Source organism: Bos mutus, chromosome 19 (genome assembly GCF_027580195.1).
Source record: "Bos mutus isolate GX-2022 chromosome 19, NWIPB_WYAK_1.1, whole genome shotgun sequence".
In the NCBI taxonomy this organism is placed as follows: Eukaryota; Metazoa; Chordata; class Mammalia; order Artiodactyla; family Bovidae; genus Bos; species Bos mutus.
This window is the reverse complement of record NC_091635.1, coordinates 47,188,284-47,210,475: the sequence shown is the minus strand read 5'-3', so window position 1 is coordinate 47,210,475 and position 22,192 is coordinate 47,188,284. Positions and strand designations below refer to the sequence as shown.

Below are 22,192 nucleotides of genomic sequence, written 5' to 3'. Positions count from 1 at the left end.
GCTTCCGGGGACTATCTCACCACATGGAAAGAGCTTGCCAGAAATTAAGCCCAACCGGAGGAAATAAAAACCAAGATGTGGGGGGTGAGAGACAGAAAAACACCCTCACACAGAAAAAAAAGAATATGGATGACAATATTTGAACCCTAGTTCTAACAATGTCAACTCTTTCCCTGCATTGATAAAGTATATGAACCAATGAATTTTCTTTTCACTTGAAGTGCTTTGAGTTGATCTTATTTATATTCATCACATCCATCTTGCTTAGAAGATTTCCCCTAACAAATTGCAAAAGTCATGTCAGACTATGAACATCAGCTGTATTTCCATCATAGTTAAGTGAAAGGAATGCGCACGCATCTGGGACAGGCACTGCTGCTGAAACATGCATTTCCAGGCAGCCGTAGTCAAACAACAGGGGAGACAGGATATAAAAACCAGACAGATCAGCATCCAGGTACACCAGCACTAAACTTTATAGTCACACTACTTTACATATTTAAAGTAGGACCTGTTAGCTCCTACTTCACCACACAATCTATTTTCCAAAATGTAAAGAACTCCAGCCCATTATCCCGGCCTTTGGAATGGGTACAGAAAGAATTATCCAACCTGTCTTCCTAATCACAGATGAAAATTATTCTAGGAATTTCTGCAACTTGACAGATGTTAAGGAGCAAGAGAGCTAATGAAATATGCAAACTTTCCTAGAACAAAAGGCAAGATGTACAACTCAGGGGACGATCCACAGTCCTTCTTTTACATGGACACCTCATCGTGGTTGCAATGATCCCTAATGGAACTGACACCCCAAGAGTTCTCAGTTCGGAACTCTGCACAGTTACAGGAGAAGCCCCAGTCTCCCTCTGGGCCCCTGTCTAAGACACTGGTTTAATGAAGCCATAATCCATGCATTTGATGAGACATTCCCGAGCTGTCTGAACCACTGCTGCCCGCTTCTCGTCTGGCTCTTGCTTGCCCACCACCGTCAGGATCTCCAGCAGCTCACTCTCCACCAGCTTCTTAGCCAACTCAGCATCAGCCGCCAGCAGGTTGTAGGCAATGACCAGGCCCCGGTGTTGAACTGACAGCCGGTCATGCAAGCAAAGCCGCTGTAGAATCTCCAACCACTGAGTTGTCTGGAGGCAGGAAGGAAGATAAAGACAGATTGGAGGAATCAGTGGAGGGGACAGAGAAAGGAGATTCTGGACAAGATAAACAGAAGGTGTTGGCCAAGCCCAGATTCTGGCCTCTGAAAGGGCAAGTGCATATCTGATTATCTCTGTGGACTCAGCATATGCCCAGCTGAGCCTCTTGGAACTAGCTGGATGATGCCCATCTCCTTACCAGGGCAGGAGTTGGAGAATTAGAAGAGATTTGAAATAATCCAGTCCTTCTCATTTTGTAAGTGGAGCGACTGAGGTTCAGGGAGAGGAAGTAACTTAGCTACAGTCACACATCTGGAAATAGTACAGAATAAACATCCACCCATCCACTTAATTTTTAAGCATCATGAGAAGCAGAGGGACAGGCCTGCTGCCCGCCTGAGTGGAATGGGGATGGAGGGTGCTCAGAAAGGAGGTTCTAACTCTGGCACATGCATAACGCCTGCTTCTGCCAACCGATGTGCCCTGAGAAACGCTGCTTTAGCGCAGCAGCCTGTGGTCCCCAGGCTGGAAGCACCCCGCCTCTGACCTACTCAGTCAGAATTATCCTGGGGAAAGTTTTTTAACCAGCCCTCCAGATGACCCTTACACACCTTACAGCTTTGAGAAACTTGCCTTATGGAAAGGGCTGAAGGCCAGGGACCAAGCAGGATGAGCTATATCCAGGAAAGAGACCCTCCCCTGGTGCCAGGAGAGTATAAACCTCCATGGAACTTAGAAAACACACACACACATACACACCCCCACCTTGAGCTGGCTATCTAAAAGATCTTGCCTTTTATTCTTTTTATATATATATATATATATTTAAATTACAGGATAATTACTTAACAATATTGTGATGGTTTTTGACACACAGCAACATGAATTGGTCATAGGTATTCATATGTCCCTTCCCTGTTGAATCTCCCTCCTGACTCCTCCCCCATCCCACCCCTCTAGGTTGTCACAGAGCACCGAAGAGCCTGCCTTTAAAGCAGACTTGCTTTAATACATTTGAATTGAGATGTTTACCTTTTTTCACCATCGGTGAATATGATGCCCACAAACTTCAGTTTGGTGAAATAAGGAAAGTTTCATTCTGCACCCCTTTGTTTGTGGCTATGTCCGTATCACTCTCATTACACCCGCTGAAATGGCCACAGTCCCACAAAGGGTCTGGCCATCATGCGCTCTTAAGAGACTCTAACAGCGTCTTTGCCAAACTGTGAACTCCGATGGTACCCCATCCTCATCCCCGCTTCTCTTGAGGAGCTTAGGGGCTCCATGGCAGGAGTTAATGCTGTTATTATTATTATTCTTGCTTAATGAGTTATGAGCACCAGCAGTGTGAGTTCGCACATTTAGGGTGTCCACATAAGGAGTGTAGAGGTTGCAGCATGAGCATTCCCCCCTTGCATTGGTAGGAACAGATACCCAGGGGGCTGGCCTCCCCCGCAGAGGATCATACAGGGCAGTGTGGTCTGGGGCTGGGCCCCAGGGCCTGCTCTCACCACTTCAGTCATCTTGAAGCACAGCTTCTTATGCGCTGCTGTCAGCATGGCCAGGGCCCCCGCAGCCGCGTTCTGCAGCTTGTCGTCATCCTCGCCACAGAGCAGCACCACCAGCTTCAGCCGGTCGTTGCCATCGGCCAGGAACCTCTCCTGTACCTATGGGAGGCAGGTACGCGGCTCAGAGAAAAAGGCCCCCACCTGCCCAGCCTGGAGAGGGAAAGACGCATCTGGAGCCATTTCTCTGACTCAAGATCACTCAGAGCTCTGCTTTGAGCAGCGCACTCATTGACACCTCCTCCAGGAAGTCTTCTCTGACTATTTAGTCTTCTCTGACCAGCTAGATGAAAAGACTACAGACTCCTCCAGTTTACAGGTTACAGAGAATAAGGAATTCCTTACATAGCATTCGCTGTCACCTCTGTTTGCATTCAGCTCTCCATCCTTGGGGAAAGGGCAGGTACAGACTCCTGAAGGGTGGATGTTGCCTGTAGAGCCCCATCTCTTCCCTTTGGAGAAGACTGGAATGTTTCTCCCACAACAGATGGGCCTTCAGGGTCTGCCATAAAATGCCTTTGCGGTCCCTGAAGGCACAGAGGCTTGGCAAGAGCATCTCTGGGTAGTTGGGTAGTTTACATGGTAGCCAAGACCTGCTGTACCATTTACCAGGTGGGGGATGAGGCATCCCAAGGCCCCCAGAGCCAGGAGAAGAGCCCCCTGCCCCTCTGCTCTGTAGTAAAACCTGGTTGGTTAAGTTTAAGAGCATTTTTGCTGGGTGACGTGTCCTTGAAGTCACCCACACTGCTCAGGTTATAAACCTCTACCTGCATCTCCCTGAAGCTGGAGCAGTGGTCCTCAGAGGTAAGAGTGCAGTGATGCTCAGTACAGTCCCCTCACGGGGACATGTGTGACAGGGAAGCAGCTGCCCCGGAAGAACCACATGCCCACCTCTTGCACTAACTGCGGCCAGGACCTTGCTCTCATCACAGAACATGAAGGGAAGTGATGTGTCACTTCTAGGCCACCGTGGCAGAGTACTAGGGGAGCCTCTTCCCTGCTCTGTCTGCCCGTCCCCATCTGAATGGAGGCCACTCCCAAGGGGCAGCGGGGGGACGGTCCTTTCTTTTTTGGATGGAGGCAGGGTGACGACTGAACAAACCTGCACCCCCAAGCCACTGCTTGGAAGCGAGCCACCTGACCCCAACGTGAGCAAGAAATGATGTGAAATGAATCAAGATTGTTGGGAGAAATATCAATAACCTCAGATATGCAGATGACACCACCCTTATGGCAGAAAGTGAAGAACTATAGAGCCTCATGATGAAAGTGAAAGAGGAGAGTGAAAAAGTTGGCTTAAAGCTCAACATTCAGAAAACGAAGATCATGGCATCTGGTCCCATCACTTCATGGGAAATAGATGGGGAAACAGTGGAAACAGTGAAAGACTTTATTTTCTTGGGCTCAAAAATCAGTGCAGATGGTGACTGCAGCCATGAAATTAAAAGATGCTTGCTTCCTGGAAGAAAATCTATGACCAACCTAGACAGCATATTAAAAAGCAGAGACATTACTTTGCCCACAAAGGTCCATCTATAGTTCTTTATAGTCAAAGCTATGTTTTTTCCCAGTAGTCATGTATGGATGTGAGAGTTGGACTGTGAAGAAAGCTGAGTGCCGAAGAATTGATGCTTTTGAACTGTGGTGTTGGAGAAGACTCTTGAGAGTCCCTTGGACTGCAAGGAGATCCAACTAGTCCATTCTAAAGGAAATCAGTCCTGAATATTCATTGGAAAGACAGGTACTAAAGCTGAAACTCCGATACTTTGGTCACCTGATGCGAAGAACTGACTCACTGGAAAAGACCCTGATGCTGGGAAAGAAGGCAGGAAGAGAAGGGGACGATAGAGGATGAGATGGTTGGATGGCATCACCAACTCGATGGATTTGAGCTTGAGTAAGCCTTGGGAGTTGGCGATGGACAGGGAGGCCTGGCATGCTGCAGTCCGAGGGGTGCAAAGAGTTGGACACGACTGAGCGGCTGAACTGAACTGAACGGAGAAATGAACGTCTATCCTGTTGGGATACGTCTATCCAGCATTCATGTGGCTGTTTGTTGTGACAGCTGGTCCTCCAGGGGGAGAGCTCCTCCCCCTCCCATCACTCTCCCCTCTGCTGTCTCTGGACACACGCTCTTCTCCCATGTGGCTGCCAGGCCTCCAGCCCAGCCTCAGACCGGCTCCCTGGTGGACCATGGTAGCCTTCTTTTGACTTTAAAAGGTTTTCATGGATCAAATTTTCCTTCTTTAACAGTGAGAACATCTAAGACTTGAATTAAGAATTGAGGGGTGGGACCTCCCTGGTGGTCCAGCGGCTAAGACTCTGCACTTCCAATGCAGGGGCGCTGGTTCAATCCCTGTTTGGGGAACTAAGATCCCACATGCCACGGGACACAGTCAAAAAAGTTAAGTGGGTCTCACACTTGGACCCAGGAGGGCCACTTGGCCAGACTTTCACATTTACAAAGGGCCTCAGATTTCAACCCTGTTGTTACCTCTAGTGAGGTTCAACCTACCAGCACAGCAGTGCCGTGCCAGGATGGAAAGAAGAGACATTCATTCATCATGTGGTGATGATTTCTCCTAGTACTGGACTGTGAAGCCATTGATGTAGTCTGAATTCATTTTATTTTTACAAATTCTATAACTAATCTGTGGCAAACAGTGTTATAATGCATTGCAGTTTCTATGGAAACAGTGATCTGTCATTAAATGTCATTAATCTGTCATTAAATATCATTTAACATAATCCAAAATTGCTGGCAACTTTTTGCATTTCTTCATTTTTTTACATGAAGCTGCAAATGGTCTAACCTCTCTTGACTTCCAAGAGACCCTGGCCTCGTCTTTTGCTATGAGATTATTTAGTAAATAACTTGGGGAACTGGGACTCCCCACCGCCCCCAATCCTGCCCAAGCTTTGGGATCCAAGCTTCAGCTAGGGATAACATCACTTTCTGTATTTCCTTCATCTCCGCTGGGGCCCCTTGGGGAGCGGAGCTGTCATGCAGGCCCCTTTCCACGCCTTGGTCACGCGCATCCTGAGCCCCTCACCTCCTTGTTCACCACATGCAGGCCCCTCTCCACGCCTTGGTCACACGCATCCTGAGCCCCTCACCTCCTTGTTCACCACATGCAGGCCCCTCTCCACGCCTTGGTCACGCGCATCCTGAGCCCCCTCACCTCCTTGTTCACCACATGCAGGCCCCTTTGCACACCTTGATCACGCGCATCCTGAGCCCCTTGCCTCCTTGTTCACCACATGCAGGCCCCTTTGCACACCTTGGTCACGCGCATCCTGAGCCCCTCGCCTCCTTGTTCACCACGTGCAGGCCCCTTTGCACACCTTGATCACGCGCATCCTGAGCCCCTTGCCTCCTTGTTCACCACATGCAGGCCCCTTTGCACACCTTGGTCACGCGCATCCTGAGCCCCTCGCCTCCTTGTTCACCACGTGCAGGCCCCTTTGCACACCTTGGTCACGCGCATCCTGAGCCCCTCGCCTCCTTGTTCACCACATGCAAGCCCCTTTGTACACCTTGGTCACGCGCATCCTGAGCCCCCTCACCTCCTTGTTCACCACATGCAGGCCCCTTTGCACACCTTGATCACGCGCATCCTGAGCCCCTTGCCTCCTTGTTCACCACATGCAGGCCCCTTTGCACACCTTGGTCACGCGCATCCTGAGCCCCTCGCCTCCTTGTTCACCACATGCAGGCCCCTTTGCACACCTTGATCACGCGCATCCTGAGCCCCTCGCCTCCTTGTTCACCACATGCAGGCCCCTTTGCACACCTTGGTCACGCGCATCCTGAGCCCCTCTCCTCCTTGTTCATCACATGCAGGCCCCTTTGCACACCTTGGTCACGCGCATCCTGAGCCCCTCGCCTCCTTGTTCACACATGCAGGCCCCTCTCCACGCCTTGGTCATGTGCATCCTGAGCCCCTCACCTCCTTGTTCACCACATGCAGGCCCCTCTCCACGCCTTGGTCACGCGCATCCTGAGCCCCTCACCTCCTTGTTCACCACATGCAGGCCCCTCTCCACACCTGGTCACGTGCATCCTGAGCCCCTCACCTCCTTGTTCACCACCATGTTGCACATGCACTCAGTGGCCGCCTGCCGCAGCTGGTCATGGTTCTCAAACATGTAGTTCTCAATGTCCGGCAAGGCCTTCTCCTTAAAGATCTTCTTTCTAGGGTGTGAGGAGTGGAGGAAGAGAGCCTGCTGAGTCCTCTGTAAAGACCATTTGGAGTTTTAGGCCCCCAGGGGCCATTCCAAGATCCTCAGCCAGCACCGTTTAGATAGTGGTAATCCCACCTCTGGGCTTCCCCGGTTGCTCAGTGGTGAGTAATCTGCCTGCCAGTGCAGGAGATGCAGGTTCGATCCCTGGATTGGGAAGAGCCCCTGGAGAAGGAAATGGCAACCCACTCCAATATTCTTGCCTAGGAAATCTCTTGAACAGAGGAGCCCGGCAGGTTATAGTTCATGGGGTCTCAAAAGAATTGGACACGACTTGGTGGCTAAAACAATACCAACAACAATCCCACCCCCAGGAGGGGTCCCCAGTGACAGAGCACAGCATCCTGGCCATAGCAGTGAGATCTCGGATAAACATGTCACCCAGCTGGCGATCCTCCTATATTATTGCTGGAGAATGTCTTTCTCTCTCCTGCTGGAGATGAAACCATGATGTGAGGTCTGGAGTAACCCTCATGTGATCATGAGAAAGAGGAAAAGTCTGTCTGATAATTAAGACAATATGGACAGAACAGGGGGAGAGAAGTAGATTCTGGGAGAGCCTTATAACCCCTGCATCAAGCTGCCCCTGAGTCTGGATTATCCTAGATGAGTCATTATGACTCCCAATATCCTGAATCATTAAATTCCCATTATGCTGAGACCGACTGGAGTTGAGTTTTCTGCCACTTAAAGAATTTCAGTGCAATTCCACCATCCCCTTGCTTCCAAGGAGGAATACACTTTATCCCACTCCTCATCCACCTGATATCTCTTTTACTACTTCAGAAGGACGTGTTTTTCCAGTCTCCTTTGGCTTTGCACCTTCAACTGGAGTTTTTCCAAGTGTTAACTCACATCTTCCCACACCCATTTCTACCCACGGCCTTCCAGCTAGTGCTCGGAGGCACGCACACACAGTTCCTGGGACATTTCCGACACTTGGCGCGACACCGCTCTCCACCCATCCCCTCCATGCTCCCACTCACCGGAGCTTGTCACTCCGCCCAGACAGGTTGGTGAGGCCTAGGAGAGCCTCATAGTTCTGGAGGCCATCCCTCTGTGTGTTCAGGAGACTCACGAGGGGCCGCACCACCTCGTACACCTACGCGGAAGGGGTCGAGGTGCCATCAGATGGAGACCATCTCTGCCAGTCATTTACCAGAGTTTACTAGAGTACTAGAGTTTACTAGAGTCAGGTGCCCGGCTCTGGAATTTCCAATGCACTTGCCTACCCATTGTCTGATTCCACCTCCACAATGATCCTGAGGGGTGGGGTTATTTCCTTTACTTTGCAGCTTTGTTTGTCAGAGCCAGGGCTGGAATCCATGCCCCTCCAACTCATCGCCCTCTTTATAATAGCACCATGCCCCCTCCCAAGCCAGGGGGAGGGTGACAAGGAGAAAGGCCCCTGGGAGCAGACTCCTCCCATCACTTCTGAGCCCCTCACCCCCGGCCACCCACCCGCTCCCCGGGGAAGGCGATGTCTGGGTTGGAGACCGCGGCGATCTTCGCTAGGGCGTGGGCTGCCTTCACCTTGCCCACGTCTGTGCCCTCCAAAGCCAGGGGAATCAGGGCCTGCAAGGAAAGGGCAGAAGCACTCCTTGGTCACACATACAGAGCCTCTCTCCCCAGCCTCCCTGTCCAGCCACTGTCTCTTCCATCAGAAGTTCAAGAAGATTCAGCAACAGAGTCAACTCCTGAGCATCACAGAAAACAGTTAAATTCTTAATCATCGATTCACTCCCCCTGGTCCCCAGCACACACGGAGGTCTCCGCAGGCACTCTCCCCAACCCGTATACATTCGTTTGGCTTTTGGAAAAATCAAGACACTGATGTTTTCCTTTCTACCTAAGTCAAAGCTAATCATGAGAGCAGCCATTCACTGAGCACCTCCCATGAGCCAACACTTTTAAGTGTATTTTCTCTAATCCTGTGACATTCTACAATCTAACTGTGTGGTGTTTTCCCTTGTTTTACAGAGAGGAAACTATGAGTCAGAGAGAGAAGTAATTTGCCCAAAGTTGTGCAGTTAAAAAGGGACAAGCAAGACTCAATGACAAGCCTCCCATAGCAAAGCCCATGGTCTCTATCTGCACTGTTTGCTTCCAGTAGCAAGGAGGATAAATGGGATTCCACAGTAAATCCCATAACACATCACAGACTCAGGCACAGACAACACAGGTTCCTGAATAACCGTATTCCAAGAGGTCGGGCTGGGGCAGGGGCTGCATGATTCTTGGGCCAGGCAAAGATCATGCACACATACATACACACAGATTACACACATGCACAGACATACACACATACACACAGAGACACGTACACATACATGTGAGACAGCTCCTCCCCAGTGGAGCACCCTCCTGGATGGCAAGACCCTTATTCCTCTCAATTACCTTACCACCACCTTGAGCCACAATGGTGCCTCGGTCCTTTGGGTTGTCACACAGTGCCAGGAATACCCTGGAGAGCAAGGATACAGGACATGCAGGACATGAGCACGCCCTTCCCAGGCATCAGCAGGCCAACAAGTGAGGCCCAGTAAAACCCTGGGAAGCGCTCCCAGTGTGCACCTGCCCCAGAACTAACCTTGGGAAGACACTGCCATGGACCTGAGTGGCTGGGGAGGAAGAGAGGCCAAAGGCAGCTGCAAAAAGTGGACCCATCCCTACTTAGGGAGATACCAAATGGCTCACTAGGCTTCCCTGGTGGCTCAGATGGTAAAGCGTCTGCTTGCAATGCAGGAGACCCAGGTTCGATCCCAGGGAAGATCCCCTGGAAAACTAAATGGCAAGCCACTCCAGTATTACTGCCAGGAAAATCCCATGGATAAAGGAACCTTTCAAGCTACAGTCCACCACCCAGGAGAAATTCTTCCGCCTGGAGGGACCCCAGAACTCCATGATCTGGCCCTTGCCTTCCTCTCTGGTCTTATCTAGCACCACCCTCCCCTGTGCACTCCATGCTCCAGACACATTCCTGGAGAAGTGTGACCTCATTCATTCCTTCTCCCTCCATCCTCAGGGTCTTTGCATATGCTGTTCCCTCCGCCTGGACCCCTTCCATGCGCTGCATGTGAGCAGCTTCTTTCTTTCCTCCAGGGTTCCCTTGAGTTGTCACATCTTCCAGGAGGCCTTCCTGGCTGCCCACCTACATACCCTCCCCTCTGGCCAGTGGGCTGCCACTGCTTGTGCTCTGTTTATCCCCATCAGGCACCCGCTGCGTTGTAACTGTGAACCTGTCTGTCTCCCCATCAGGCTGTATGGAAACTATGCCTTTCCCCTCTGGCATGTCAGGGTCTGGGAACCAGGTCACCAGAACGGACAGTGACCTCCTTCCTCCCAATGCAAACTTGCACCCGGGAAAGCCCACCCTGACACGTCACTCTTCCGTGTGGATCCCCTTCAGCCTCCTCTCCAGACCCCAGTGGCTCCCTCCCTCATTTACTCCCCTGGCCATCTCTATGCCCCCACCCAGCCTCCTGCCCACAGGCCCCTCAGGCCCCAGCTGCGGGCCACTGTAGCCGCACCTGGCCAGCAGCTCTTTGGTCTGGTCGGTGAGGATGGCATTGTCTGCTTTCACCATGCAGACCAGCGCCGAGGTGACGCCGGCCTTCAGAAGCCGCTTCACTCGCATGTCCACAAAGTCCTTCTTGTCCTGGGGAGATGAAAAGGTGGCAAGGAGATCAATCCTGGAATAAGGAAGATCATCCCAAACACTAGATGACCTGTGTGTTCCTTTTCTTGCAAAAGGCTGGCTTTCCATTAGGCTATGCTTGGGAGCAGAGTGAGAGGGGAGAGAGCAGATAAAACAATGGATTGGATTTTGCCAGAAACCCAGAGTCAGCCTCAGGGTTGAATAGTAAATGGCAACCCACTCCAGTACTCTTGCCTCGAAAATCCCATGGACAGAGGATCCTGGTAGGCTACAGTCCATGGGGCTGCAAAGAGTCAGACTGAGACACTTCACTTTTCAGAGATAATCCTCAGAGCATCTGAGAAGAGGCTGCTGACAGCTGTGGACAGTCTCTGGTAGCCACATTTGAACTTCACAGTGGCAGAACATATTAGCTATATGCCCTTGCCTGCATGAAACCCTATGCAGCTTTAAAAAATTATTCAGGGACTTCCCTAGTGGTCCAGTGGCTAAGAGTCCACCTGTCAATGCAGGGGGCATGAGTTCGATCCCTGGTCCAGGAAGATCCCATACGCTGAAAGGCAGCTAAACTCCTGAGCCGCAACTACCGAGGCCCATTGGCCTAGAGCCTGTGCTTTGCAACAAGAGAAGCCACTGCAATGAGAAATCTGTGCACCCCGATGAAGAGTAGCCCTCCGCTCGACACAACTAGAGAAAGCCTTGCACAGCAACAAGACCCAGTGCAGCCAAAAATAAATATTAATTAATTAAAAAAAATTATTCAGTGGGACTTCTAGTGGTTAAGACTCCAAGCTTCCACTGGATTTGGGTTAGACCCCCGCTGAGGAAACTGAGATCCTGCATGCCTAAAGACCTGAAGTATTTTCCCCAAACTGGATACAAGATGATAGATACATTCTGATTGTAACTTTTTTTTTTTTAAAGCACAGGATAAAAAGCCTCTGGTAGTTAATGCAACACACCAAAATCCAGATATCCCAGAAAGTAAAATTTGCATGAATGTTGAAAACATGAAATATAATGAACTGTCTTGTGTCCATGAAATCAACCACATAAATTGCAAAACATTCATCGTGGCTTCCTTTGGTTTCCCAGACTATAAATTGTTGATTCCCCCTCCACGTCTGTGGAACATTTAAACTAAGAAGAACACAAGCGCCCCCTAGTGGGGGAAATTGACCACGATCCTCTTCAATTTATCTGCATGCGTGCGTGCTTTTACTTCAGTTTGTGTCTGACTCTGCAACCCTTTGGGCTAAAACCCGCCAGGCTCCTCTGTCCACCGAATTCTCCAGGCAAGAATACTGGAGTGGGTTGTCATCTCATTCTCCAGGGGATCTTTAAGACCCGGGAATCAAACCCGGGTCTCCTGTGTTACAGGTTCTTATTAACCGTCTGAGCCACCAAGCCTGCACTTTATCTGCATCATCTGTCAAATCCTCCCAGACACACACACACACACACACACACACACCACCCGAATATCACTAACTTTCCGTCCCACCTCTCTGGTGGTCCGGTGTGGACAGCCCTCTCCCGCTCTCAGCCATCCTCATCCCCACCTTGGGGTGCTCCTCAGGCACATGCTGCTTGGAGAACTTGGCCAGTTGCACCAGCTCGGGGATGACCTCCTTGACATCGTAGCTGTTGGTGCAGTTCACCAGGGTGGTGGCCACCGAGTACAGGATGGTCTTGTCGGGGGTCTGGAGACAGAGGTGGTGGATGGTGATGGTGGCGGGGGTGGGGACAGGAAGAAAGGAAACCTGAGAACAAACCACTGCTTCCCAGAGGCTCCCTCGCGTGGCTGGCGAGGCCCAGAGGCAGAGGAACTGGCTCTGCTCGCGTGGGGCGGCAGGAATTTCTCCTGCCCCCCTCAAAAGCACCCAGAGCATGCGTGGATGTCCTCTGAGTGTTCCCATTGCTTTGTGCTCCTTTCAAAAGCCCAGTGGGATGGGGTGGGACCTGGACAGCCTTTGATGGAAACGCCCTCCCACACTTCTGCCTTCTGTGGTGAGAAAGAGCCATTGGTGGGGGGCGGGGGGTCCAGTGGTAGCCCAAGAGAGGAAGAAAGGCACCTGGGAGGGACTGGGAAGGAGGGAAGGGGCCCAAAAAAGGCCTCTTGGTCCCTGAAGACCTCACTCCCGGAAGGGGTTCCAGGGAAAAAAAACTACAGTCATCTCACTCGTCCTCCCACTGCCTGGAAGGTGTGAGGAGGTGTGAGTCCATTTCACGGTCAGGAAAGATAAGGACCAGGCAGAGGGAAATGACCAACCCAGGTTTACGTGACGAGAAGGGGCTGGAGTCGGGATGAGGAAGGGAGGATGTCCAATTTCCCAGGCTCAGCAGACAGACCGCAGGCCTGAATCCAGCAGATCCCAGGGCCAGAGGTCAGGGCCACACTTGCCTTGGCCAGCTCAAACATGGCCTGCAGGGCAGGGATGTCCTGAACAAAGTCGTCCTTCACGTCGGCGTCCAGCGTGAGGTAGGCCAGGCCCTCCACTGCCCATTTCCGGGTCCGGGTGTCTATGGATGCATTGCACAGCCACCTGGGGGAGGGGAAGCTCTGGGGAAGGGTCCCGAGGCTCGGGCAATAGTGAAGCGATCCAGGGGAGCAGGCAGGTGGGCGGCTTTTCAGGATCTGGTGTCTGCTAGGGCACATCCCTGAGAGGAGATGGTGGGCTTGGGGGAAAACCCTTACTTGCGACACTGTTTGGCCAGCTTTTCTGTCGAGCCTTCAGCAAACTGCCTGAGAGCGTAATCTGTGCCGCCCGCCGAGCCGAGTTTACAGAGTCCCTAGGGAGGAGGGGAGGATTGTAGGATTAGAGACGCCAGGCTTGGGGACCAGGCCCTGCTCAAACACGTCCCTGAGGCTGGAATATTCTGCCCCCTTGCTTTGCCTGGATCAACCTCTCTGCATCCTACAGAACTCTGGTCAGGTGTCACCTCTCCCAAGATGCCTTCCTGAGGCTTCCAGGTTAGGGTGGATGCCCACAAAGCTGGAGGCTTTTACTCTACCTCTTGCCCCTTGCCCACTATTTTGTCCCCGTAGGTGCTTCGTGTCGTGTCGTTTTGAAAAATCAGCTAGGATAATACTAGTGTTAGTCACTCAGTGTTGTCCGACCCTTTGCAACCCCATGAACTATAGTCCACCAGGCTCCTCTGTCCATGGAATTCTCCAGGCAAGAATACTGGAGTGCGTAGCCATTCCCTACTCCAGGAGATATTCCTGACCTAGGGATTGAACCTGGGGCTCCTGCCTTGCAGGTAGATTCTTTACCATCTGAACCACCAGGGAAGCTCAAATACTAATACAACTGAAACCTCATGGCACATGAGGATAAAACTTACGGCACAAAACCTGGCCATGAAATCATTTTGTAGGGGGAAGATTCAGATGTGCAGATTTTTACCCAGGAAAAACTGGACTCTTGCTGGGGGGGGGGGGCGGGGCGGGGGGAGTCTGTCTTCCATAAGAGAAAACTCACAATGGTAGAAGCTAAAATCAGTTAAAAAAAAAAAAAAAAACTGATATAAACCAAAAAAGAAAAACAGATCAATGACTCAAATCTTCACTGTAATTGTTGACAAGAAAAAGGTCAATGAAAGTGATTTTTATACAATGAAAATGGTAAAAAATGCAATAGGTTTAACTGTGCTATGTAGAAACCAAGTAAGGAAACTAACTGAGTTTTTGGAGTCTGCACTGAAAGTACTTGCTGGACAAAGGCTCATCAGCGTTTGAGTCGTTCAAAGGCGTCGAGCAGGGACTTGTTGGATTCAATGGTTAAGACTCTGCTCCCAATGCAGAGGGCATTTGATCCTTTTTGGGGAACTAAGATCCTGCAAACCCCATGGTTAAAAAAAAATTAAGGAGACAGTCATTATGTAGCATGGTCTCCCATCCTGAATCCACATTCTCACAGTCTTCTGCTTATCACCCTGCTCTGCAGAGGCCTGTGGGTGGCTTGGTTTCCTCAAAGACAGGGGCCACTTCCCATTCATTCTGGCATCCCTGGTACCTGGTGCAGTGTCTGGTACCCAGCCCACTCACCACCAGTGCGCGGATCTTGATCTTCTCGTTTTTGGTGGTCTTGTAGATCTCTTTGAGCAGTGACACACCGTTGGTGATGATGAAGGTGGCACGGCTGAGCTTGGTGGAGGCGTGGATGAGGGCCTCCACGGCCACCAGCTGGTCCGTCTCACGCTCCGAGCCGCACAGAGCCACCATCATCTCCATCACACCTTTCAGTCCCAGCAGCTGATTGCCCAGGTCAAAGGGGCCCTGCAGGATCCCCGACACAGTCTGGATGGCAATCACATTCTTGTCCATGTCCTGGGGGTCAAACGTGCCCCTAAAACAGAAGGCCAGTGTGGTCAGAGGAGTGGGAGATTTGGGGGCAGACAGATTTGGTTGTGCATCCTAAATCCACAACCCATATGCTGTGTGGCCTAAGGCAAGTCACTGAACCTCTCTGAGCCTCAGCTTTTGATCTTGAAACTGAGGATAACACTACTGCTTCTCAGAGTTATGATGAGGATAGATGACATAATGGATGTGCCAGGCGTTGTGTTCCTCCAGAATCCCACCCAGATGAGGACTGACACTCAGGACATTTGTTAGGGTGAGATCTCGGGATCAACACCTGTTGGGAAAGGGAAGAAATCAGGACTGGATGGAAGGAGGTGCTGGACTGCGATGCAGTCATGACAAAGCCTCAGCTTGCAAAGAGTTCCAGAGCTGAGAAACCATTCAAAGTTGTTTCAAGTTGGAGTGAGGGACGAACCACTGGATGCTGGCTGCCCTGGGAAGGTGAATAGCTATCCTTAGCTGAACCAAGTCCCCAAAGAGAGGTGACAGGTGAGAGCTGTCAGCCAACAGGCTTCCCGGAAGCCGGGATGTCTGCTGGGACAGGACAGCAGCCACCACAGCACAACAGGGCTACCACAGTGCCCGGCACACCACCTGCCTCCCCGATGCGGCTGAATCATGACGCCACCTGGCCCAGTTGCTCCCCTGTCTGGTCCTAGTCTTTCCCCCGTTGAGTTAGGGAGATGGGTTGGACTAGAAGGGCTGGAAGGTTCTGTCTTGCTTTCAAAATCCACTATCATCTACTCTACAGGAAGATCTCTGTCTGGGGACACCCGATCCTTCCGAGATCCGCCCAGGTTTGTTCGTTGTGGGGGATCAGGGCAGACGTGCACAGTGTAAAAGCGGAGGGATATAAGCGAAAGGAGAACATGGCGCAAGAGTCAGACACCTGAGCTCCGATCCCACTTCTGCCTCTGGCTGGGTGAGTGGGTGAGTCCATCTGGGGGAGAGGGGCTGGCTTTGGGAGCTCCGAGAGCCCATGCAGCCCAGACAATCCGTGCCCTGTGCTTCATCTTCCTGCTCGGTGCTGGGGAACCCAGAGCCTTTCCTGATTGTGGCTCCCGTGCCACAACTAGAGCTGGTACTCTAGAGCCTGAGAGCCGCAACTACTGAAGCCCTTGCACCTAGAGCCTGTGCCCCGCAACGAGAAGCCCAGGCATCACAGCTAGAGAGTAGCCCCCACCTGCCGGAACTAGAGAAAGCCCGCACGCAGCACCGAAGACCCAGCGAAGCTATAAACAAATTATTAAAAAAAAATAATAATGAGTTGAGGTCTGCCCTTTAAACCAATGCCAGCTGGTATCTGAACCTCCACCCAGTCCCTGGCCCCTGACAAAGCACCCCCTGGGGGTGGGAGGTGGCAGCCTCAGGCTCCACTTGTTGAAGGTGGTGACCCCCCACTCAGTGCCAGGTGACCACAGAGGCAGCATTCACAGGCAAACCTCTATCCAAACTTAACTGGCTGGGAGATAGTTACTGGAACTCAGTTGGGGCCTTCATGAAAGACAAGTTACTTACAAACACTGAAGCTGAGGTAGAGAAAAACCACTGCAAACCCCTGAGGAGCCTTAAAAGTGACTCAAAGTCGGGATCAGGGGAAACTATGGGACTGAGCCAACTTCACTGGGACCCGAATCCAGGAAGCTGAGAACGTTTTTTACATTTTAAAGTAGTTTTATTATTTTTTTTCATTGTGTTAGAGACCTACATGTTTCATAAAACCTAAACGTACTCTCTGGCCCTTTACAGGAAGTCTGTCAACCCCTGAGATAGAGAAAGGAAAGCAGAGTGAAGGGAGAGTTTCCACCCTCCCAAGACTCCCCTAGTGCTTTTAAAACATGCAGCTTCCTGAGCCACAACCCAGACTACTGAGTCCCAGAAATCTGAACAATTCCCAAGTTTGAGGATTATTGGAGTAAAGGAAAAGAGAAGCCAGCTACCATGAGCAGAGATCCAAACGGGGAGGAACCGTAGCTTCCAACCAAGAGCATGCACCAACATGCCAGCCACATGGGCACAGCATCTTGGAAAGTCTTCCAGCCCCGGTCCAGCCTTCGGATGACAGTAGCCCAGGACAACATGTGGCTAATTTGTAAGCCCCAAAGCCAGAACCTCCCAGCCGAACCTCTGCCAAATTGCTGTCCTATTGTGAGATAATAAATGATACTTCTTGTTTTTAAGCTGCTAAATTTGACTAATACAGAGCCTGACTGAAATGGAGCAGGACCCTATGTCCTTCCCCACCATGTCTTCAACCTGCCTTTGGTCTGTGGAAAAACTTCAGCTGAACAACAAATTTGATTGGAGAAGTGGGAAAATGCAGACACAAAGGAAAACGGTCAAATGAAACCAAATAATAATAGTTTAGTCATTAAGCTAAGTCAAGGGTTTAGTTTCTCCTTTAGTTTCTCAAGGGTCACAGATAATATTTTCTGAGCCATATCCTGTGAGCTGTCTTAAAGATACTGAAACCCTCGCCAGGTGGAAATAGTCAATTACATGATAACTGGAGTGTGGCCGTGATAAATGCTGCCACAGTTCTGAGAACTGGCCTCAGAGAAATGGGAACAAACTGACCCTAAAGACTAACTGGACTGAAAACAAGCAAGCTGATGCTGGTCACACCACTGATGACCAATTTCAAGGTGACTGCCAGCGCTGACGGTGCCGTTTCCGTGTGTAGAACCCCTCCCTCCATCTATAAAAATTCTTGCCCACTGATTGTCAGCAGGGTGGTGGTGGGGCTGGAGGGGAGGTCAGTCTTTGGACAGGAGCCCACCCTCCCCTCCACCCCCGGGTTGCCGGCCTCTGAAACAAAGCAAGCTTTCCTTCCCACCAGCCTTGCCTCTTTGTTGGCTTTCGAGGGGCCAGCAGCCAGACCCCCGCTCGGTTACACGACGCTCCGGGAAACTCACGTGATGTGCTCCTCGCAGATCTTGCGGAAGTGGTCGCGCTCGGGGTCACAGCGCAGGTCGTCGTAGAGCTTGTTGATGAGGATCGAGGCCAGCATGCGGGTGTTGTCGGTCAAGGGCAGGCAGGACGGCAGATCTGGGACCTGCCCCACCACCTTCAGGATCTTCCTTAGGCCTGCAGGACAGACGGCAGCAAGCGTAAGATGCCGGCCAGGCCCCGTCCTCACAAACGCCCCTCCTCGCCCAGCTCTCTGCAGCCCGCCTTCAGGCAGCACGCGGCTCATCCAGCGCAAAGGGCACTGGGATGCAGCCTAGAGACGCAGGCTCCACACCCACCTCTGCCCCTACCTGAGCCATTCGCCTCCCGTCAAGGGCCTCATTTTCACATTTACACAGTCAAGACTAGTTGAGCTCAGAGGACTCTACATGGCACCACCGACTCAATGGACATGAGTTTGAGTAGGCTCCGGGAGGTGGTGATGGACAGGGAGGCCTGGCGTGCTGCAATCCATGGGGTCGCAAAGAGTTTGACAGGACTGAGCAACTGAACTGACTGACCAGTGCTAACGCTCTGTGAGTTGATGTATAATCTTCCTCAAATACTGTTTTATATTCTCTTTTCCCCATGCTTCAGTTTCTTTTTTTGTAAAATGGGAACGATACTACCTACCTCATAGAGTTTGAGGATTCACCAAGATAATGTACAGAAACATTGGCCTAGTGCTAATCTAGACACATCATGACACTAAATATTTATTAATTATTTAGCAAATAGGATATTTACCATTATGATTATTATCCCTTCTCCTGTTGAAGAATCTTCAAAGGCTTCCTATTACCCCCCAGGCTAATTCAGCCATTACATATTTGTCGAATAAAAGAATGAATGAGTAAATGGGGTGCTAGCTACCAAAATAAAGGACAACCCTGATGTCAAAAAGCTCAGACTACAATAGAGAAGACAGATGTATAAAGATTACAATAAGGTTATCTTACTGTGTGCCAGGAGCTTTCTACATGCTATCTCATTTAATCCTAACATTGACCCTACTGGTGAGTAGAAATTAATATTGCCATTTTTCAGAGCAGAAAACCAAGACATGGAGAAGTTAAGTAACTTGCTCAAGACCACAAGGCTGGCAAGTGACATAGCAGGGACCCTCTCTGATTTCAAAGACCACGATGTTAACTGTGAGGCTCCACTGCCTCAGGGACGATAGCTTGATTTCAGAGCCAGGTTGCAGTGGAGGCTAGGAGCTGATCAGACCTAGGATGGCACAGGTTAAGGGCGGGGGTGGGGCATTCTAGGTAAACACTGGGAGGCATGATACTCTGGATCAGGGGCGGGGGCATTAAAAGTGCCTGGCAGTAAATTTTGTGCTGTGTATTTTAGCACACAAACACAAAAGCACTGGCAAGACTGAAGAGTCATTGGAAGGGGCCTGAGGAACCAACCCCACCTCCCAGCCTGGCTCTCCAAGGCTTCATGAAATGCAACTGCTCCACGTCCCCAGCCTCATCCCCTAGCTTTCCCTTGTCTGCCCTCATCCTGAGCATCTCATTTCTCTTCTGCTAGAACACCCTGGACCTCCCCTTTGTCCGTGTCTGCCCCTCCCTGAACCCAGAAACTCACTTCAGTCTTGACATCCTGGTCACTCCCCTACCCAAGTCCTCCAGCCCAGTTTTCACAACAAAGAACTCCCACATTGCAGCTTTTAACCAGATACCTAGATACTTTAAGTCTACACTATTTTTTACCTAAATGCTATTTATTTCAGTGCCTAGAATAACAGATACTGCTCCTCACCCACTCTATCCCATAAACCGTGTTGTTGGGCCTAGATCCTAGTGCAGAGAGAAGTACATTGTCAATGCCCAGCCTTTGTGATATGTGCAGAGAAGACCAGAACTGGGGTGGGGAGGGAGGGAAGTGTTGAGTGGAGGAGGCTTAAGCACTAGAGTAATATGTTCAAGTCTAAGCACATGAACTTTGCTGAGATCTGTGAAAACCAAACAAGACAAGTGCTGTATCAAAACAGAATAAAGGTCAAGCTGATAAAAGCTGGCTTGAACATTTTAGAAAAGGTATGGTCTAAATGTCATGATACCTGTGGGAGAATTTATCACAGGAGATCATAAAGCCATAAGTATGATTCCTGAACACCTGAAAGTGATTTAGGGCTATCTCCAGGGGTGACGCCCTGGAGCTGACAAATTTAATGGATGTTTTCTGGAGCACTCTTACTGGTCTTTGTAGAAAGTACACTGATGCCATTTCTCCCTTCTGGAAGGCCTGCATTTTGCCAGCATGAGACTTCAGAAATGTTACTCCCATTGGTGAAGTTTGGTTTGGTTTTTTGGCACTTGCCACAGGAAACTCTGCCCAGATGTTTTTGACTGTGTTCTGTGTGCGTTCAGGCTCTGAATTCAGAGCCAGGACCGACGCCTTCACTAGCCCACTGGTGGATCCTGACATGCTAATGTCTTTTCCTGGCTTTTCAGTTGGGAATGAAGACCTCTCCCAGACAAGAGCCACACTCCTTCCACCTTCTGCTTGTTGCCTGGTTCCCCAGTGCCCAATGGAAAGGCTGGTGTGAGCCCCAGACCCTCCCACGTCCTCACCGTTATCAACCACGTAGATGGTGCGGGAGTTGTCGTGAATGGCGAGGTCCTTCCTGGGGACGTTCTTATTGAGCAGGTTCAGGGCCTGATCCCTACCCTGGCCAGACACCTTCTTACTGACCAGCATGTCGAGCAGGTGGTTGGTGATCTGCTTCAGGTCCTTCTTGGAGTCTGAGGAAGGAGAGGACAGGTGTGAATGGAGAGGACTAGGGTGTCTGACATGGATCGCACCAGGGATGGCTGGGGCTTCTGGAAGGACTCTGGAAATATCGAATCCACTGCTTTCCAGATCCTGGAATTTCCCGGGAGAGTATCGTTCCAAAGAAGGGAGGGAGGATTCTAGACAACACCGCGAAGGGTGATCAGAAAGGGTGTGGCAGAGGATGAGATGGTTCAATGGCATCACCAGCTCAATGGACATGAATTTGACAAATTCCAGGAGATAGTGAAGGACAGGGAAGCCTGGCAGGCTGCAGTCCATGGGGTCACAAAGGGTCGGACATGATTTAGCAACTGAATAACAACAACATCCAAGTTGAATTCCAACTTCATTAAATAAATGTTTATATGAATGGATAGGGAAAAAAAAAAGACTGGAAAGGGACTTCCCAGGTGGTACAGTGGATAGGAATTGGCCTGCCAATGCAGCAGACACAGGTTCGATCCAGACATCTTACTGGGAAGGTCTGGGAAGATCCCACATGCTGAGAGCAACTAAGCCCGTGCACCACAATTATTGAGCCCCCGGTGTAGAGCCCGCGACTCCTAAAGCTCATGTGCCTAGAGCCTGTGCAACGAGGGAAGCCACTGCACCGCAGCGAAGAGCAGCCCCCACGCTCCGCACCAAAAGCCCGTGCACAGCCCTGAAGATCCAGCGCAACCAAAAATACATTTAAGAATTTAATAATGTGAAAAATGTGTTTTTAAAAAAGAAAAAAGACTGGAAAATTTCACATAGCAGTGATGATAGTAGTTATCTGGAGGGATGTTTACAGGTCGTTGGTTTTTTTTTTTTTCATTTTACATATTTCTAAAATTTTCCAAGTTTCTCCAATAAGCCTCTGTTACTTTTTAAAATAATTTTATTTACTTATTTTTGGCTGGGCTAGGTGTTCGTTGCTGCATGAGCTTTTCTCTAGTTGTGGTGGATGGGGGCTACTCTGCAGTTGCCAGGTGCAGGCTTTTCTTTGCAGTGGCTTCTCTTGTTGCAGAGCACAGCCTCCAGGATGTAGAGGCTTCAGCTGATGCAGCTCCCAGGCTCTAGAGCACAGGCTCAATAGTTGCTCCAAGGCGTGTGGGATCTTCCTGGATCAGGGATCAAACCCACGTCCCTGAACTGGCAGGTGGGATCTTTACCACTGAACCACCAGTTACTTTTTTAAACTTTTTCAAGTTGCAAAACTGAAATTCCCATTAAACAACTCATTTCCTCCTCCCTCCCCGTCTCTGGCAACCATCATGCAACTTTCTGTTTCTATGAGTTTGACTGTTTCAGAAAACACAGGGCATTGCTTGGTGGTCCGGTGGGTAGGACTCTATGCTTCCACTGCAGGGGCACGGGTTTGATCCCTAGTCAGGAAACTAAGGTCTGCAGCTGGAAGAAAAACGAAGAAAAGAAAAGAAACCTCATATATGTGGCATATACAGTATTTGTGTTTTTGTGACTGGGTTATTCA

At 50.5% G+C, this 22,192-nt stretch overlaps 1 protein-coding gene and 1 non-coding gene across 2 annotated transcripts in view; one reads left to right on the top strand and one right to left on the bottom strand.

Moving 5' to 3' along the window:
• Window positions 1-458: 458 nt before the first annotated feature.
• Window positions 459-22,192, bottom strand: part of UNC45B (unc-45 myosin chaperone B) — a 33,279-nt gene continuing 11,545 nt past the window's right edge. The window contains exons 8-20 of the mRNA XM_005899680.3: window positions 20,517-20,687; window positions 17,898-18,069; window positions 14,665-14,965; window positions 13,312-13,406; window positions 13,018-13,159; window positions 12,176-12,316; window positions 10,486-10,613; window positions 9,353-9,419; window positions 8,417-8,530; window positions 7,942-8,057; window positions 6,791-6,908; window positions 2,660-2,815; window positions 459-1,139 (exon numbers count right to left, since the gene is read on the bottom strand). Of these exons, the coding sequence (XP_005899742.2) occupies window positions 879-1,139; window positions 2,660-2,815; window positions 6,791-6,908; window positions 7,942-8,057; window positions 8,417-8,530; window positions 9,353-9,419; window positions 10,486-10,613; window positions 12,176-12,316; window positions 13,018-13,159; window positions 13,312-13,406; window positions 14,665-14,965; window positions 17,898-18,069; window positions 20,517-20,687 (1,982 nt within the window). The 3' untranslated portion in view covers window positions 459-878. The remainder of the gene's footprint in view (window positions 1,140-2,659; window positions 2,816-6,790; window positions 6,909-7,941; window positions 8,058-8,416; window positions 8,531-9,352; window positions 9,420-10,485; window positions 10,614-12,175; window positions 12,317-13,017; window positions 13,160-13,311; window positions 13,407-14,664; window positions 14,966-17,897; window positions 18,070-20,516; window positions 20,688-22,192) is intronic.
• On the top strand, window positions 5,010-5,081 carry TRNAG-UCC (transfer RNA glycine (anticodon UCC)). Its single transcript has one exon. It is a non-coding gene; the product is annotated as a tRNA-Gly (tRNA).